Source organism: Hippocampus comes, unplaced genomic scaffold, assembly GCF_001891065.2.
Source record: "Hippocampus comes isolate QL1 unplaced genomic scaffold, H_comes_QL1_v1.1 scaffold94, whole genome shotgun sequence".
Classification (NCBI taxonomy): domain Eukaryota; kingdom Metazoa; phylum Chordata; class Actinopteri; order Syngnathiformes; family Syngnathidae; genus Hippocampus; species Hippocampus comes.
The window spans coordinates 1,856,732-1,877,524 of record NW_017806059.1 but is presented as its reverse complement, the minus strand read 5'-3'; the positions used below and the strand labels follow the sequence as shown (position 1 = coordinate 1,877,524).

At 40.4% G+C, this 20,793-nt stretch overlaps 1 protein-coding gene across 1 annotated transcript in view; it reads left to right on the top strand.

The window, feature by feature from the left end:
* The window catches only part of znf407 (zinc finger protein 407), a 179,611-nt gene that overhangs the window by 109,733 nt on the left and 49,085 nt on the right, over positions 1-20,793 (top strand). The window contains exons 7-9 of the mRNA XM_019893062.1: positions 5,319-5,402; positions 5,933-6,053; positions 13,391-13,569. Of these exons, the coding sequence (XP_019748621.1) occupies positions 5,319-5,402; positions 5,933-6,053; positions 13,391-13,569 (384 nt within the window). The remainder of the gene's footprint in view (positions 1-5,318; positions 5,403-5,932; positions 6,054-13,390; positions 13,570-20,793) is intronic.

Here is a 20,793-nt window from a genome sequence, read left to right as displayed (position 1 = left end):
TCTGCGGTGACACGGAGGGATGTGTTGGGGGCTGAACACCGCGACAGGGCTACAATTGATTTCCTCATTGCCTCAGTTTGTCGCTTAATCTGGCGATATGTTGATAAATCTTCGTACTTTGTCAATTAATTTCTCTGAAAAATGAGAGCCAAAATGGCGAGCACATCAATACAGCAGCGGATTCCGTGTCAAAAATTAAGCGGTAAAATTAATTGCCCTCCCGTCCTCTCCTGTTAAAACATAACTAATGAGGGAAGCAATTATAGCATGGCGAGTCCGCCAGGGTTGAAACATACACACTTATAATGGAATATATATGCTTATAAACACACACACACACACACACACACACACACACACACACACACACACACACACTAGGGAAAGTGGTACTGTTTGGATTCAAAGATATTTTATAGTTTTGCATTAAGGTACTTTTAAATATGGTGCATCGTGCAAGCATCAAGAAAGATGCATGTGCTTTCAGAGGTTAATGGTAATGCTACATATTATTTGTTGAATATAAAAATGCTCAGGTGATTCATGTCACTAAGGGCAGATGTGTGTTTAGTTGTGGGGAAGATAGGTGAGCTTCCAGTCCTGACTTGACGTGATTGTATGATTTCAGTTTTTTTTTCACTAGTCAACACTAATGTGATGGAAGTCAAATAGACATTGTTAAGGAATTTATTCCTTACTGTGATTTTTTTAGCCCATCTCTGTTGTTGGATCTGTTCAAACACTTGAAAGCAAGAATGTAGTATGCTGTTGAGGGTATATCCTGCTTACTGTGATTACAATAACCTTTAGTGCCCCCTCACCCCCACCACGTTTAGGACCCCTCCAGAGGACATGTTTGACATCAAAAGAGGAACTGTTATCTCAAGTATTTGTGTTGCTGCCATCACATCAAAGCTCAGACCAAAGACAATGAATGGTGGGTAGTGGTGATCTGGTCTCACCTCACCACTCCCAACTTTTTCCAGCCACACCGGGTCCGATGACATGTTAGTTTCTTCGTTTCCGGGATTTGCATGGAGGCGTAACTCCCCGCCTCTCATTATCATATTGTCTCTATATATTCTCATGACTGCATTTTTTCTTGGCGAAATCTGAAACTCTCAGGAGCCTGAATCGATTCGTATTGTGATGTGGAAAACTGCAGAAAAGAAGTGTACTGTTTCTTGGGTGGTGGAGAGAGGGCGGTATGGACTGTCTCTTCTCCAAAAAGAACTGGAGGTAATGAATTTGTTTAATGACACCACATTTGCTGATCAGCTACTAGCTTTGCAGTCAGCAAATGTAGCATGAGCTGAAAAGCTACGTATACTTTCAATATTTCCCCTTTTGTTCAAGTCACTTTTGAAATACTGTAAACCACATTGTGATTGCGTGTGCCACATCCAGTCACTCATCATAACTAGGAGGTCACTGTCTTCCTATTGATGAATGCCGAAGAACCAATCGAAAGACGACGTAGGACATGTCACACTATTCAGCAAGACGAACAAAAATTCGGAAATGCCGGACTTTCATCATTGTGGTTGTGAAGTCGCCTAGCTGCCTCACGGCCAATTGTTGAGTATGTCACACTACATGGGCTACGATGCATCAAGACAACTCGAAGTCAAATACAAGACACTACGTTTGTCTGCGACATATGTCGGCTCAAAATCGGGCTACATTCGTGTTGTCTGACGTCACGGGAGGAAGCCATGCTATGCTGAGTATTCTTTACTAATGGGAATTTACACAAAAATGCACGTCAAACTCAAGCACATGGACATATGCTGAGTGAAGTCATGATCGCCCACTCTTGTGTGATGTTTTTTCCAGGCAGAGAAAAAAATCCACTTGTACAGTGTGCTTTCTACTGGGACAGCCGGGTAACTTGGCCAAACCTTTTCCCTTTCTGGGCCTACCACAAGAGCAGGTTCTGCATGGCGGGCATTTGCTGTTTGTGCAAGTGATGGTGGGCATCTTTGTGTGTGGTGGAATCATTTCCTCACTGTCCCTTTCACCGGTTCTCTCTCTGACATATCCCTTGTCAGTAAAGGTGATGGACTTGTTTCATTCAGTTTGCTGCAAGCAGCTCTATTTTCTCCTCAAGTCAAAAGTGTGCGATTAGTGACCGGTCGACGTCACACTCCAAATGTCATTATGGAGTCATAAGGTCGCTTAAGACAAGTAGACTAGTCTGTACAACACTCATTTCAGGCAACATTGTATCACTGCGGCACCGCCTTGCCTTTTTGGTCACCAGAGATTGTTCCACCACAGATCAGCAGATGAAAAGCACACGAGTAATTTATTGCCAATGTTTTCTCCTCAAGAATGCTCAAGAATAATTGTGGCGACCGCAGCTAGGCATAAGGATCGATGGTTATGGATTTTTCTGTGGTGAGGTCTTGGAGCACTGGGTGTAATGAGAGATGGAGAGAGGGAAAGGGCTAGAGGAGTGACCGGCTTTATACTTTCTCATATAAAGTGAAGGTCTAAGCGGATAGCGTGGACAGGCTAGAGACAATGGAGTCGGTAGTACCTCATTTGTGCTGCCGTTCTGCACAAAATACGATTGCTATCATTGTCACATTGTGGACCACATAATAGGTGCACTTTTAATCATAATAATATTGACGACTGCATGTGACAATATGAACTGTACTATTATAACTGCAGCCTAAATGTGTCAATTTAAGGGGAAAACACATCTCCAAATTAAAAGAGGGCCAGACGGATTACATAAAGCACCGTATCACTTTTCGCAAGTATATAAAATAGTAGCACAGTCCATCTTATATTGAGCATTCATTGTCCGATATGGCTCAAGTTTTATTTGTCTAACAAATATAATCCTGCGTACTGCTATTGGATTTTTGACAGGTATTTTTTTCGGGGGGGTGTGGGGGATAATGATTTTTAGTAAAGTGGAATCTTTACGTGTCACTTGAAAAATGCTGCTTTTTAAGGCTGATTTATCCGCGTTAGATGGTACTGAATTTAAGCTTCTCAGAGTTAGATTTGAAATCTGGATGTATGGATGTATGCATGTATGTCCCAAATGTTGCAGAGTGGGTCTAAGTCTTGCTGTGTGTTAGGGTTTGTGAGTATGTAAGTGTGTGTCTGCACTGTCTGTGTGTGAAATTCTGCACACATGGGCGAGAGAAAGCAAGAGCAAGCTCGTCATGCTGTTAATGACAAGGCCAGATGCAGAGAAGGGAGGAGGAGTGTGAAAAAGCTCTCCACGCTCCCCATCTGGACGGCATCGCCCCCAAATGAAGTTGTAGAAAACCATCCCATTGATAATAAAGCTAATTTTTATGGCTCTGACAAGTATGTAATTATGTTCAGCGGTGCTTTTCAGATTTTATCACAGTCAATAAACCACACTGGCAATTTCCCGTCTCTCATCCGACATATTTACATGGATCCATCTGATTGGAGGAATTACTTAGCTGTGAGAGCTCTGATGGATATACACTACTGATCTGTGACTCTTGCATGGCTCATCTGTGAGCTTCTCATATATTTACTATACTCGTTCTATTCTATTTTTATACTACTTTAAAATACCCTTCTAACACATTTTCTATTTAGTTATAACTTTTTGTAATATTTTCTTGGGATGGGTGAGTACCGACGCCCACCCAGAAGAAAAGCAAAGATGAAGACGGTTTAGCTGTCGACCACTCCTTTTCACCTCAAGCTGTTGCTGTAGTTGCACGGCAGCAAGATCGCCGTGGCTTCCACAAATTATTACAAACCCAAGTTCAGTGACGGGATGTTGCGCTCAACATAAAAACAGAATGCAATGAATTACAAATCATGTTCAACCTATATTTAATGGAAGACACTACAAAGAAGATATTTAATGTATTATTGATTTTAACAAATAATCATTGGGACAGGGTCACCTTTACCACTGTGTTACATCACCTTTTCTTTTAACATTCAATAAAGGTTTGGGAACTGAGGACACTAGTTGTTGAAAGTTTGGGGGTGGAATTATTGCACATTTTTGCTTGAAGGTACAGCTTCAGCTGTGCAACAGTCCGGGGTCTCTGTTGTCTTATTTTACGCTTCACAATGGGCCACACATATTCAAAGGGAGGCACGTCTGGACTGCAGGCAGGCCAGTCAAGTACCCACACTCTTTTACTACGAAGCCATGTTGTTGTAGTACGTGCAAAATGTAGTTTGGCATTGCCTTGCTGGAATAAGCAGGGGTGTCCATAAAACAGATATTGCTTTGATGGTAGTGTATGTTTCTCCAAAATCTAGATGTACCTTTCAGCATTAATGGTGCCTTCACAGATCAAATGCAATTTACTGCACTCTCACATTCCTATCTAAAGTCTTGCTGTACTTTTCTGTGGCTATAGACTGTCAAAGTTCACTAAAAACTTTTAGTCACGTAAACTAAGCTTAACGTAGCTTTTTGGGCCTGTACCAGACATTCTGGTTTGGTACGTGTTGTAATTCTCAACATTCACTCTCGTATTTAGTTATTTACAGCTCAAAAGAGTCATATGACGTGATGTCAAATTGCCTCCTCCTCTTCTTCTTGTTCTTCTACTTCTTAGTCATGTACTTCATTACGTGGGTGTCACCCAGTTTTCCAACTGAAATGCCACAGCAGAATTAAACGGTGACAAACTTGTGCTGCCAAAATTGTGGTTAAATGGTAGATATTCTTCATTGTTACTTGAAGCACAGTTATATTCAATCTAATTCTTTGAAGTTGTGCAACCACGTATTTTGATTGGGACTTCTGGCCCCTAAATTTATTTTATAGTGTTTTACATACAAAATATGTATTTTATGAACACATGGAAAAGTGACCATAGAAATTTGACATCAACATTTTTCAATTTTAAAGAAAATGCTCTGTTGAGATATGTAGGCCTCTCTTTAAAATGATGTATTGGGGAAATTTGAGGTTTCAAAATTTCTAGTGGTATTGGTAACTACTCAAGATTCGAGTGGTATCAATCTGAAAAAAAGTGGTCTTGAACATCCTTAATATTTTCCTGAGTGATGCTTTAGCAATAACTTTTTTTCCCATTAGTTCTTAAATGTCAAAAAAGTTTGACGCAACAGACTTAAAATCACTGCAGAAAGACGTTTTTTTAAAATTATTTTTGTGTCAAAATAAGCATAAACCAAAGGCACAGTAACACAAAATGGTGATAAATCACACTTTGTTTTCTATGGCAACTATATAATGGTCCCTACATGTTATAGAATTATGTATCTACTTCCTTTTTTGCTCCGTAGGCAATAAGATGTGTAAATGACTGTTTCTTCTCCTTGTCCAGGTGAAAAGACTTTCCTCTGTGACCTGTGTGGTTTTGCTGGAGGCACACGGCATGCTCTCACCAAGCACAGACGCCAGCACACAGGTACGAAATTCACACACACAACCACCAATGTATAAACTCAGATTGAGAGTGACACTTCAAGATAAAATAAATAAAATAAAAGTAATATTTTCCCCTCCACATAATTTTAGCAACTATGCTACAAACAAGACTGCGTCTGTGTGACATGCTGCTGTCATTGATAGGCATGTGTACCAGCAAGGCTGAGATTTTTTAATTTTAGTTATCATTCCACCATGTCAGTCTGGCGTTCAGGGAAATTGAATATTTTTTTGATGGGCTGTCAATAATAGTGTTTTGGGGGAGGAAATGAGAAAATGAAACAACACACTGCTCTTAAGTGCTGATGTGTGCCCAAGGGTCAATAATCATGTTTTGAGTGTAAATGTACATTTTTATAATTCAGTTTGCTCTTTATTTGTCTTATGCTCCCACTGCAAACGTTATCTCCTTTCTGTACATGTCGGCATGTGTTAATTCGACGGATTCCAGATTTTGCAATTCTTTTTTTTATGATGCCAATTTAATTGTCAAATCGCTCTGCTCCGCAGGAGAGAGACCCTTCAAATGTAAACTTTGCAACTTCGCTTCAACTACGCAGTCCCACCTGTCAAGACACAATCGTGTTCACACTGGGGAGAAACCATACCGTTGCCCCTGGTGCGAATACAGGTTGGTACCAGCTCAATGACCTGCCCACACTTGGTGGTGCTGATGGCCAATGATTATCAAGAGGGGGTGCATGGTGCTTGGGGGAATAGGTAGTATGGCAAGCAGGTGGCACAGTTTCTGCGTGCGCGTGTGTGCGCGCGTGTGTCAGTGTGTCTGTGTGTGCGTGTGTGTGTGTGTGTGTGTGTGTGTGTGTGTGTGTGTGTGTGTGCGTGTGTGCGTGTGTGCGTGTGTGCGTGTGTGTGTGTGTGCGCGCGCGCACGAGCGAGTGTGTGTTGCTGTAAAAACTGGATGTAGGAAGTGAAATGGGGCTGCTCTAATCTCCTACACTGTTCCATCTCATTATGAACAATCCCAGTCACATCTCCCGAACATGCATTCAGACACAATGTCACAGACACTGACGGGTCCATGTCATTAAAACACCATCATACCATGTTTTAAATTAAACGGAAATTGTCACTTAAATAGATTTTTTTTGTCTGGTTCTGAAGATTTGTGAATGCATTTACATTGGTTTGTACAGTATATGGAAACACACTCAAATACCTCAGTCAGTGTTATTACGTTCTATGAATGCCATTATTAGCTGAAACGTTTACATTTTTAAACAGACTCATTTTATCAAGCACCATGTTTAGATCAGATAAATTATATAAGAGGTGTTTGGATGTGAGAGGAGCAAAATTACATGATAGTGAACGCCTGTGGGGATAGGGACAGGGCTGGCCCACGTATAGCCAAAATCTGGATCTAATTGACAGCCATTATAAATGCAGTGAAGCGGAAGAAAAAAAAAATCAACAAAACAGGAAAAAAACTGCCAGACTATTTTCCTCAAAATGGGGGTTGATTCCCAAAAACAAACCAAGAATATAATACAAAAAATTGCAAATGCGTAACTCTGTGGGTGCTGGACCTCTAATATGTGGGGATCCACTGTTCATCAAATAATTGTGTTCTGAATCTGAACATCAGCGTGTGAGACAAATGAATTGTCTTTTTGAGGAGATTCTATCCACTGAGGCTTGATTCTGAAATGCTTAAAAATGACTGGGTAGAAACTAGTCTATCATACGTTGCTTATTATTTGTAGCTATTCAAATGGATATAGATGCTAGATTTCTTTGCTGTGGTCCAAAAAAGAAAATGGTGCCGATTATGTCTGTGGCACTATTTGCCAGCTTTTTATGCAAATTGCTAAACTTTTGCTATTGGGTATTTATTTATTTATCTATGTGTTTGTTTATTTACATTCTTAAAGTCAAAGTGGAAAACTGAATTGTCTAATTGATACACAGCCCCTGACTCCTGCCACCAACTAATGACTGTTTCTGGAACGGTGCTACATATTTCACTTTGCTTGAAAATGCTGCTTCAGTTTGAATTATGGTGGCTTTGAGGATGACATGCCTCTTGACAGCGGCAGAAATGTTTGCAACCTTGTAAAGCGGAGGGAGGCATGTGGAGGCTGCTAAGGATTGTTAATGGGTTTTCTTGGCAGTTAAAGTCCAAAAAACACCACTGATCTAAATAAGCACCTCACACACCCTTTAACGCAAACACATTTGACTGTCCTCTACACAAGTGGCTCTCAATTACACGTTTCCAATTACCATACGCTTGCCGCATGGGAAAATGTGAAAATTATTAAAATAAAAGAGGGCAGGAGAGCGGCAGAGACAGAATTTGACAGAAGGGGTGATGTACACACTCAGCATCAGTATGGCTGATTCCCATGGTGAGTGCATTGATGGGGGAAGAAGTTGAAACAGTGTCGGACTAATTAATACAGTGTATAGGAGGAGGGCTGGTGCGGGCTTTCACTAACTGTGGCACCTACTGACTTCTAAATGCTCACTGTGTTGTTTTAATATGACAATTACACCATTACCATATCTGAGAGATAGTATACCCCCCCCTAGGAATCCACCTACGCTCGTTTCAGAAGTTTTGAAGTGTTGCCTTTAATACATATTTTACTTTCACTTTTTGCAAAATATATCACTCTTCGTAATGTATGCACATTTCAGTAATATGTCTGTGACAATCAACGACTGGAAGTCTGTTAGTTTTCATGACATGAGCAAATGCATCCACAGTTTAATCACCTCGGATGCCTGAGGAGCCCGATGTTTCGACACTATGCTTTCATACAGCATGTTTAGAATTTCGGCGACTGATCCCGTGGATTTCTAAATGAGGCATTCAAATAGCTGATTCATTATGAGGACTGTAAGTACGTGGTGAATTTGTACTGATCACTTACTCGTGAATCTATTCTGGTTTGTCCGAAGGGAACTTAGCTTTTTTTCTGTCCCATAGCCTTCTGTAAATTCCACACTACTATCCCTCCCTTCTTTGACCCATGAAAGTGAACAAACTCCTTTGAAAACATCAAGTTTTTCTGATGTTATTTATTCATTCATTTTGTTTTGTGACCGATGGTCCACTTTGACAAAATCGCCCGTGCGGTTGAATAATAATCCCAAAGCAAGATATGGCCACCACTATGCTTCCTTCACTTTTCAAGATGTGCAGTGTTAATAGTCTTTTATGAAAACCTGGTACGAGAGTTTTACTGTGTATATGTATTTCACTCATTAGATCTGATGACTACTTTTAGGAAACTTTTATATTTGGGTGAACACAGCAAATCGATGTGATTACCGCTTTTATGAACAGTTTACATTTGGATTAACACAGTATTACACGGTGCCATTCATCTTTCTGACCTGCACTCAAGGTTGATCAATGGCTAGTGTTCATGGATTTTATATAGCATGAGCAGAACATAGGTTATTTTTTGGAGCTGCAGTGTACTATGGCCCGTGATGGAGATTGGTGTCTCTGCAAAAGTGAAAACAAATTTTCTCTTCAGCTTGTTTGAGCTATGGCGCAGTAAGGCTTTATTGGCCCAGCCAAGGTGATAAGGGAGAGTAATTGTGTATTATATTGTCCAGAATGTCAGCTCCAAACTGAGCATGAATATCCCATCCATCAAGGCATGATGGTGTGTGTTTGTGTCCGTGGAAAAGAAAAAATGTTCCTCTGCTATACATTCTTGCTTACACGATGTCTTTGTGCAGCCATATGTACAATACATGTAAAATTACGGACAGTGGATAAGGTGTATTTTTTAAAAAAAGTTGACACACTTTGATGGTGTGTGTAAATAATGAGACTAAGACAAATAATGTAATATAAAACAACAATAATTATAATGATAATCACCTATATTCTGATCAACTTGGTAAAATAAATAATTATAATAATAATCACTAAAATTCTGATCAACTTGGTAAAAAAATAATTATAATAATAATCACTAAAATTCTGATCAACTTGGTAAAAAAATAATTATAATAATAATCACTAAAATTCTGATCAACTTGGTAAAAAAATAATTATAATAATAATCACTAAAATTCTGATCAACTTGGTAAAAAAAAAAAAAGACATCTTTTTGAGAAGGTAAACAAAACAACGTGTTGGTGCACACCCTCGTATAACTGGGGATGCGGCTGTGTGACTGAATTGTCACGCATTGTGCAGGGTTCAGCCACTACTTTTCATGAGTGGCCTACTGTTGGGCACTTTTTTGGCTACACCCACACTCACTCACTCAACTTTTATTTATTTATTTGGGGGGGGGGACTTTCTCTTGTATTATAAAAGCTACAGTGGCCAGGGAAAATTGTATCTTCCTTAACAATCTCAACATGTTGTTTGTGGTTGAATAGAAAACAAGAGTACAGTGCACAGCATGCGTCACATCCAAACATTGTTTCCCTTTACGAGCGCTGGGGTCGCACTTTTTCAGCACAGTGAGTTGGCATGTTTGTGGAGGTCAATTTTCTAACGTGTGTTGGGAAGTCGCCGACTGTAGTTTTTTTTTTTTTTTTCCGATCTCCCACAATTGTGCAGTTCAGTCACTTTTGGCTATGTCGTTTGCTGTGTGTGGTGAGCCTTCATTGGGAGTTAGCACACAACTGCCCTTTGCTTTTGAACAGAAGCCTGAAGGTTCCGTGCTAACACTGACTGTTGTTGAGAACTGTTCATAATTCCTTCCACTTTGACTAAAGTCCCAATTCTAGCTGAAGAAAAGCAGCCCCAAAGCATAATGCTTTCAATGTTTTCCCTTTCCTTTTATGTTATGCATCATACCCTCGATGGCTGTGTAACATAATTTGAAATAAAAACCGAATCCATCATTTGGTCAGAAACACAAATGTATACAACAAAAATAAAGGACTTGATCTTCCCGTTCCAGTACTTTTGCAGGGGACTTTATTTAATACCTTAGAAATTATTTTGTACTCTTCTCCTGATTTATATCTTTGAACAATGGGATTATTTTTATGCTTTGGAAGCTCTTTGTACGAAACGATAAATGGAACAGTTGAATTTAATTTGGGGTGAATCAAAGGCACTTTAAATGGTGGCATGTGTGCTGACTCCCATCCCTCTGAAATATTTCATTGTTATTTTAATTGAGTTGAAAATGGTATACAGTAGGTAGGTCACATTATTAGGGGGAACTATTTTAAATGTTTAATTTTTTTAATATTTTTGTTTTAATCTTGGTTTTATCTTTGATCTTATTTGTATTGCAAAAAACTTGCATTTGAATAGGGTTTTTTTTTTAAATTCCAGTGTGTATAATCCTAGCACTGGTACATTTGGACCAATCAGACATTTGCTCATTCAGTTCCTCGTATCAGTGTGTGTGCGTGAGTGTGTGTTTTCTTGGACAGGTTTAAATCGAGCCTTGCAGCGGGTGAGGCAGCATCATTAATCAGCAGAGGGTTGCGTGTGACTCTGCACTGACATTGTTACATCCTGTACATCATACAGTAACACATCGAGCACCCTTATCAGATTCAAACACACATTTTTGTGCACTGTAGGATACTCATTGGCATAATTAGAAATATATTTAATGACTACATATTTCATATACTTGCAATACTGTATATGGTGGAGAAAGTATTCTGGCTGTTGTACTTACAAACTGTTTACCAGAAGCTTTATATGTTCCTCTCTTTGCCACACTTTTATAAGATGTTTAAATATACCTTTGTCCATTCATTGCAAAGGCATGTGAGGTTACAGATCAGTGATACTGGACAACAGTCAATCTCTGGTCTACTTCATTCCACAAATTTTTAATTGGCTTGTGAGCGTTGTTTCTTGCTATATGCTACCAAGAAAAATGAATCAAGGAAGGAATTGCAGGATTATCCATGTTTTAAGATGGCTTTCCTTTTGAAACATATTTCTTGAGAAAATTAATGCATTGCGATTCCACCCAAATATGGCTGCTGTCCCAGCTCAAAAATGTTTATGTAATGCATACATTTGCCAAAAATATATTTGCGTTAATAGCAATTGGAACGAAAGTTTGTATGGCAAACTTTATCATGGAGGAACAGGATTTTTTTTTTTTTGCCTTCAAAACTCGCCTATCACCGGTGCCGAGCCAAAGTGTCCTAAACAATCAATCACTTTTTAGGAGACCCGGAAATTGGTATGTCTGTTTAACCCAGCGGCCGGCATCCCAAAATGTTGAAAGACCCACATTGGACCAAAAAGGCAAAAAACAAATATGTCTGGAGCTGCAAAAAAATTAAAAACCTTATATATGCCTTAAATGAAAGCATAAGTATCTATATTAGCCTACTACACAATGAGCCTTCACTATCAAATGTTTTTGTTTGGGGTTTTTTTTTCCCGGCAATGGATCCTGTAGAGCAGGGGTGCCCAACCTTTTTTGAGCGAAGATCTACTTTTTGATCAAAGATCCTCCCTCGATCGACCCATTACCACTCACGCATGCACTTACACATATGCATGCCATCGTGAGCAACATCCACAACGGCCCCTAAGATGAACGAAACAGAAAAATAATGTAGACACAAGAGTTTGCGGGTTTGTGAAAAGGAAATTACTGTCTACCATCATCGAGACCTGACGCGGAGGCATGGGACGCACTTCTGCGGCGTGTTAACTATCGTAGCTCACGTGTACTGTTTTAAAATGCTTCTTTCGGCCCTTCAGATTCCCATCCTTTGCCAGTACCCTCGGTGGATTTTACATGAAACGTCGTTTTTTTTTTTTTGTTTTTTTTTTTTTTTTTTTACAATAGCCACCTGCCTGGCATCCCGCCCTGCCAATTGAAACGTGTGTCGCAGGCTATGATGCAAATCTTTGACAGAAATGTTGAAATGTAATATTTATTCTACACATTTTTACAGCATTGGAAAACATTAAGAATGTTTATGTCATGTTTGTCCTCCTACAAAAACCATATTAAAACAAAAAATATATTTCCGTCCCCCATTTTTTTCCATTTTCATACATTTTTGAAAAAGCTCCAGGGAGCCCCTAAGGGCGGCGCTAAAGAGCCGCATGCGACTCTCAAGCCGCGGGTTACGGACCCCCGGTTAATCCGTAAACATGTACATAGCACCTTCCATAATAATTGACACCCCTCTGGTTAAAATGTTTTCTTTAGCTTCTATCTTGGCCGTTTTTTTTTTTTTTTTTCAAATAATAAAAATAATGAAAAAGGAAAAGCCAACCTTTCGTTCAAGTGCATTTATTCAGTTGAAAAAAAAATCCCACAGTAAGAAATAATGATTTTACATCAAATAAAGTGTACCACAATAATTAGCAGCTATGATATTAATACTTTGTACAATCCCATTTATACCTAATATGTTTCTATAATGTCTCACAAGATCAGATAATACAGAAAGAGGGATCTTGGACCAGTCCCATTTGCACAAATCATCCAACGACATACGTCCTCTTCTCTGCACTTTCCTCTCTTGCTCACACCACATGTTTTCAAAAGACTGAGATGGCCATGGGAAGAGTTGATTTTGTATCTCATGAACCATGTCTACAATTGTCAGTTTGAGCTCTGCAATAAAAATTGAATTGATTTCAAGGCTTTTAAACCATCTTAACCAGGGCTGCCAATAATCATGGAGGGCATTCATGTACATTATACACTTATGTTTGTGTGCGTGTGTGTGTGTGTGTGTGTGTTTGTGTGCCGTATTTTCCGCACGAAAAGGCGCACCGAAAAGCCATCCATTTTCTCTAAAAGCTCACAGCGCGCCTTAAAATCTGATGCGCCTTGTGTATTGTCATTACGGTAATATTTCGACCCCAAAATGGCTCCTTGCTCGAGACATGCTGACAACGCAGAGTTCAAGCTTAAGGCGATCGGTTATACTTTTACAAATGGCGTTAGGGAGATATATATATATATATATATATATATAAAATGATTTATTTTACTGTATTTATTTTTCTTACCCCTCTTCCAGATCCAACTGTGCTGAGAACATTCGAAAGCACATCCTCCATACAGGAAAACACGAAGGGGTGAAGATGTACAACTGTCCAAAATGTGACTACGGCACCAACTCTCCTATAGAGTTCCGCAACCACCTAAAGGACAGGCACCCTGACATTGAGAATCCCGACCTTGCTTACCTACATGCAGGTAAATCATTTAAAAATATATTTTCTGTGATTTCCTAGCCAAACACAACACATTTGATACAAAAATACATTTTCCGTGGCAGCCTCAGACAACATCATCCAGGTTTTATTGTTCCTCACTGTCTGTACTGTATAAGGTTTGCTAATTTCTCCTTTTTTACCATTTTATTTAACCTTCTGATCATTTTTTTTTTCAATTTTCAAGGAGTAGTATGTGTCTATTTCAGTGAAAGAATCCTATGGGTTTTGAATAAATCCAACCAAAGACGTCTGAGGTAGTTGAGGTCAACCAACCCAAGCTTTATAATATCCGTAGAGGTCAGATGTTCTCTTTTGGTTGAACATTCTTTTTGTCTCGAGATCAAGTCTTGCTATTCACTGCCACAAAGAGACGACTCTCAAAGATTGCTGATCTAGTCCTTCTTGTCAGTCACTCAGACCACAGAGACAGATGAAATCATGTTCTTCCTCTGTTGGTTTCGTTGAATCCCATTGGTCTTTATTTGTCCTTGGAGAGCCACCAAATCCAATTGACAAAGTGCTTGTCCTTCATCGGAACAGAAGAGGTAGCCTTTATCCTGTTATCCTTCTGACCTCTTTAAACTGTGGAACACATTGCATTTTTGCAGCACTATTGTTCATTTTTTATTGAAACTAAATAAGTCCAATTTTGCCCTTGTGTTGTTTCTAAAAACGTTTTATTTATTTATTTATTTATTTATTTTGAAACAGTTATGAAGTTATAATAATTTTTTAGATGCAGGGGCGGTCTGTTCTCTACAGCTGAACCTAAACCGTATCCTCTCACCTCTAACCCAGTGCTTCCTGAAAACCTTTCACCCCACAATTTCCCTTACCTCCGTTTCACTGATGACATTGCTGCAAAGACTCTTTTGGTTTTTATTTGATTTTTCCCCCCCTTCCATTTTTAATTGTCAGTTATCAGAAAACACAATAATAATTCCAAAATCCTGTTGAGGAAATTTCAAGGCCACATTCAAAGGGGTCATGGTATGACCACAATTCATCATAACCACATAAACAACTGTCAGCATGTAGTTCATGGTCAGAGTTGCAGTTTGAAGGTTAGGATGCTTTTGGAACTTGCATTCTGTAGTATTCACCTCTTTTATTCAAAATTTACATGACAAATATGAGTACAACACATTCAACAAGGAAAACCACGGCTTTACTTTTTGACTGTCATTCATGGTGATCATCTTAATTGATGTGATGATCTTGCTTCTGTCAAATGGCATGAAAATAAAACACTGCATAAGTAGAAAAAGAACAACTCCCACATCTCTCACATTTCCCACATCAGTGCATTCAAACTAGAGGTGGTTGGAGGAGGCGGGAATAATTGAAAATGCGCTTGTGATCTTTCTGGCTTTCTAAAAAGGGGGAGTTGGTGACCCCCCCCCCCCCAAAAAAAAAATCTGCACTTCATCTAACTAGACATAACAAGACCAAAAGAAAGGGAACGGAAAAAAAGATTAAGAAGGTGGATGTTGAATTAACCTGCATGTGATTGCTCTCTGTCAGTGGCACCAGGGCCAGCAGTGAGAGGCAAATCATCTGTGATGGCCCTTCCTGCTTTTTCCTCTTTGAAAGACACAGATCAAACGCGCCCTCCTCACAAGCCCTTGCAGCCCCATCGCGTCGGATTGATTGACACCCGAATGTCTTGGCTGCTGCCGTATCATCCCAGATAACTCTCACTTCACCCACGTCTCTCTCCATCTTCCCTTCTTTATTCCATGTCGCCACTTGAATTAAAGCCATTCTCGGAGATGAAAGCACAGGCCTTTTCCAAATGAAAGAAAGGAGGGAATTAGACTGTACAAGTAGTGGTTGGGAATGATGATTAGAATTTGAGAAGAAACGAGGCTCTGCTGTAAGCAAATGGCAATGGCAATTGTCTTTCTTTCCCGATCTGCAGTTCGATAGGCCAGACAAATTCAGTATGCTTTGCACAGGACAGTATGCCCTGATGGGCCGCAGTTTTTCTGTCTTGCTGTGCACTTGGGCCAAGTTAATTAAAACAAAACATGGCTTTTTTGCAGTTGCTGGCTTCCTCGAAATTGTCTGTTTGCTTTTTGTGCCTCTAGAATGTGTTATCCCTCTATCACTAACAAAGCGCAAACCCCCCTTTTCAATACGGAATATGACCTGTTGGCATGTGTCGTGTGCAAAACCACGAGACAAGACAAGATGGGTTGTCGTCCTCCTTGCTATCCCTAATCAAGTGGCTATTCATTGCAACTACAAACGGCTCACACCCGGAAGTCACCACAAAAGTGTGTGTGTGGGGGGCGGGGGGCATGTTGTGCTGATCTAATTTGCTTTGTTGAAAGATGTTTTTAAAATGTCAAAACTGTATAGTGTCATAGTTTGGATAAAGCTTAAGTGGAGTCCAGTGAGCATTAAGGGAAGGTTTCATTAATTTTACACGTGGCAAAATTGGTAGTCATCAATGTCTATTGGAAAACCGCATAAGAGCTGAAACCTACATCTTGATATTGATAGATTTCATTTTTATGGCAACATTTTCATCACAGGGCTATGTCCATGTTGGGTCCAACGAGATATAGTGTGTGCAATTTACTGCTTCAAAAATAGACACACAGTGGACAACGAGAAGTACACAAAGAAAAATAATACTATAATGGATAGCAAAAATTCGAAGGTCAACCAGAAACAGCAAACAAGGTGCACACTTGCATGTTATTCCAGAGTTTTGTCGAACCCCACTGTGCACAACAGGCAGGCATGCAGGTGCAGTGAACATTTCCGGGACTTCCGGGATCTACAGATGGAGAGGAGACACGCCATGCTGGTGACATTAACAACAAATGCGGCGCTAACTATCTTTACCAAGCCAGAGATGGGAGATGAGCTCGACTGCCCGGGGGCGGTTCTGCTTTCTTGTGCCTTCCCCAACGCAGGCGGCGTTGTGGTCGTTATGTTCATAATGCGAGCGGAGTCCACGCTTGTAAATTTACCTGCTGTCCATCATTTTTTCAAGCCAAATTAAACTATAATTGTCAGTCGATCTGTCTGTCGGTGGCACGGTGGGCGATTCGTTAGCACGTCCACCTCACAGTACAGAGGTGCTAGGTTTGATTCCAGCTCTGGTTGGGATGTTTTCCTCATCTACTGCCCGAAGTCAGACGGGATAGGCTTCAGCACGCCGGCGACCCTCAAGAGCAAAACTGGATTAGATGGTGGGACAGAAACGAGCGTCTTCGTCACTGCAGGGTTAGTATTAGCATCTCGCTTCATTGCGCTCATGTCAAAACTTCGATGGCTGCAAAGAGTTTCAGAATGGACGGCGGTTGCTGTCTCGTATTGTGTGGACTTGCAGCCATCTCAATAGTCCGTTTTATATTTCTTTATTCACGGATTTACGATGTAGCAGAGCATCATGATATGACGTCATGTCGGGTTTCTTCTTCAAGGTTACATAGGTGCCATCCAGTGGTCAGGTAGAGATACTCCAGTTGAAAACCTAAATGTTCGTTAAAGCACTTATCTTCCTTCTACAACTTTTTAATTGTACTTTGACATTTATGATTAAAATTTTAATTTAATTATCATACTCCACCAAGATTGGCAACAGGAATATGCCACCCCTTTCATGCAAAATTACATTTCATTCCCTTTGGTAATGTGCTTTTACTTCTAGTTGGAATACAAAGCTCTAAATGTGAGTAGTATAATCAAACAGTTTTGATAGAGGACATTTGCAAGCAGCTGCTTTTACATGGGGAAAATAACATTTCCCCCTATTTCCTAACATTTTACAGATCAACATAGTCACAGAGTCATTTCTTTGTGCAACTCCTAGTATACAGAAATTGGCAGCATTCTCAGCCCACTGACTGCATCACCTGCTTGTCTGCAGGAATACTTTCAGCAGCACTAGTGCGTGCAGTGTAATGTCTGTGTATTCTACGTATGCCGGAACAGTCAAACACTTTCACTTGGTCCTCTCCTGTGAGTGATGGATGGAGGGAATACTTGTGGGCAGCCCTGTTCCTCCACGGGATAGTGAATAAAACCAGAGAGATGTGCCATCTTCTCCTATCAAACCTCATCCATTGTTCAAATCCAGCTTCTCCCTCAATTCAATTCAGACGCCGCTTACCCAAACAGAGCTAAGTTGTCAAAGGCAAGAGGGATATACTGTCAGGGGGAAATTCTCAACAAATAGTCTTGAACTTTACTGTGCCAACACGACCCAATGTCTCAGTGTCTTCCCTCATCGACACCCTCTTTGGCTCCAGTGCTCTATTTATGACCTTTGCCCTCCTTTACTGTCCCAAGCACCCCTCTTCATTTGCCTCTAGTCGTCTGTTCTGTGACTCCAGACACAGCAGCAGCATTACTAATTACCAGCAGGCTCAACTTTCCCAACTAAACAACCAATTATCAGCGCTTTAGCTAAAGCCGAGTCCCATGTTTTCTGATACAGTGGCCTATTAAGGGCCCTTATTTCTCCCCCAGCATAATTGAATCCCCTGGCTGCTAATCAGTGGGCTATTTTAGGGCAATGTGCAGTTGGTAATCAGAGGTCCTGCCTATTACACTATCAGATCCCAATTAAGTGCCCTCTTATTTCCAACATAACAAGTCGCTACTGCCACTGTTGTTATTGTCGTTCCCTTTTTAGTTTCTGTTCAGTTTCAGTTCGGAGTGTAAAGCTAAAAGGGCAAAGGTTAATTTCCATGTTAACAGTGTTTTGTGTTTTTTTTTTCTTTTTCTCCCCACACGTGATGAGGAATTACTGAAACAAGGGCTTATGTAAGATATAAAACTCTCAATTGTCTAATAGATATGGCTCACTGCTTTGTTTATTCCTGTTTTCTCGACAAAATAGTCTTTTACAGTACAAGCCGTATCAAAGGAGGCTAGTCCATTTCTTTTGAGATTAGATTTTATGGTCTGCTTCCATCTGCAGAGTAAGTTTAATGTCAACATAAATCTGCACTGTGCCTGAAACACTGATTTCATGATGAAACTGATGGATGTAATTCAAGTGCCTCTGTAACATCAGGGAGTGCTCAACCTAATCTATTGCAAATGTTTTTCCAACCACTTTTATTTAGGTTTAATGAGTGCACATATCACAAACCTCTCATTAGCAAATAGATAGGCACTGAAGCTGCTAAACTACAAATGCAAACATCTATCTCCTGCTGCCTCATGGGCCTCTCTGGCAAAATTGGATGCGTCTTATTGAAGATTTTAGATTTGAGAAGAAAAAAAAAAGACGTTGGATCTTCAGCAACAGGACCTGTTTCTGCACTCGCCGATGTACAGAACATCTCTCTCCAATTCTATTGGTCGCGTCTTGGTGACTTCTAAAGTTGAGGTGAGCCCGAGTGTGCAAGAGGCCCACAGATGAGGAGCTTTTGAATTTCTGTGTGAATTCATACTGTACAACAATGTGTGTATCTGGGTGTGCGCATGCACATATGCATGTGTGTGTTACAAAAAGAAAGTGTGCACCTCTCAAAGTCTGTGTGTTTAGTGTTGGCGTCGACTCCCCACAGCCTAATTAAAGGGCAAGGGAAGCCACTCACGGAGAGTTTAAATCTAAAAGGGTAAATTAGCACTCAAAAGGGGTGTGGCAAATTCACAATTCCACACAGGCCGTGAAATCTGTTTTGACACCTTTAGTAAAAAAGGGGGAAGAAAATTGAACGAGGAGGATGAAGAAAAGGATCACATCCTAATGAGATCTCGGAGCATGTTGTTTTTCTGATGATGAGATGATCTGATTTGAGATGAACGGGTTCTTAAAAAAATGACGTCTTACAGTTTGCGAGGATCACATACTGTCATTAATGAATGCCTGACTGGCAATCTGTCCTGGGTGTTGCACAAAAGTAAACTGACCGCACATACTGCAAATAGTATATTCATTATTTCTTCCTTTTATTGGCATTGTGTCCTATTTTTCATATGCGTCATAGTCGTATTTCCATTCTTTCTCGTAGTTTCATGGTTTTAAACAAATTAGAGCTGCAGCAGTACTCAAAATAGAGTGTGTTTGACCTTAGAGGATCCATATACTACTATAGTGTCATAATTTTCTGTGTGTGTGTATGTGTGTGTGCGTGTGTCGGGGGGGGGGGTGGCGGCTAAATGACATCCTTATGTCTGTCGGGGTTTAAGGAGCATTATGTTGTCTGACTGCTGTCTGTCTTCCTGTGTCTTTGTCTGTGTTTTATCTGTGCTGTTTGACTGCCATTAAGTGTGATGATAGAATGTGCAAACATGTCTGTACATTTCTCCAGAGTGAGACACTTAATAGAGTTTCTCAGTCCGCAATAGACACAGCCTGTACGGATTAAAACAAACACACACACACACACACACACACACACACACACACACACACACACACACACACACACACACACACACACACACACACACACACACACACACACACACACACACACACACACACACACACACACAGAATTTATTTTCCGACCTTATACAGTAAGTCTTTGCCCAAGGACTAAGTGTGTATGCTTTGCGCATATTGGAGCTTTCACGTGCACGTAGAGCCTCATATGTCACTCCGTTGCATTCGTTCCTGGAAAATAGATCTTAGTTCTGTCAAATCTGGGCCTGCAGGCAGAAGAGACCTTAACGGATGTCTCTCTCAGTGCAACACACAAGCAACCCCTTTCCCTTACCCGCACACATACAAGCAGGTCTCAGACTCACCCTCCTGGACTCACAGTGAAGAATACAGATTCAGGTCCCCCTGGAGATAGTCATCAGCCTGGCTGTGGCTTCAGAACTGCTATCTTCACCAGGCTGCTGAATTGATAATACTCACCCGTATGCATTTTATTACAAAGGCCCAGTTTGTAAAAAGGTAATCATTTACTGTTGCTACTATCTACCCTAAGCCATACATCTTCTGTCCTCACAGGACAAAGTTATGCCGCTGCTTCTCATTTTTTTAAAACTATGTGGTACTTTTCAATGCATTTGTAAAATAACAGCTGCTGTAAGGGTTTTCACCTCCTGCTTTATCCTCATAGCAAGCACCATGAACTGGAGCTTGTTATAAAACGTATGATCATTTTTTTTCTATACATGGGCACAGTGTGTGTGTGTGTGTGTGTGTGTGTGTGTGTGTGTGTGTGTGTGTGTGTGTGTGTGTGTGTGTGTGTGTGTGAGGGGGCGGGAATGCGCA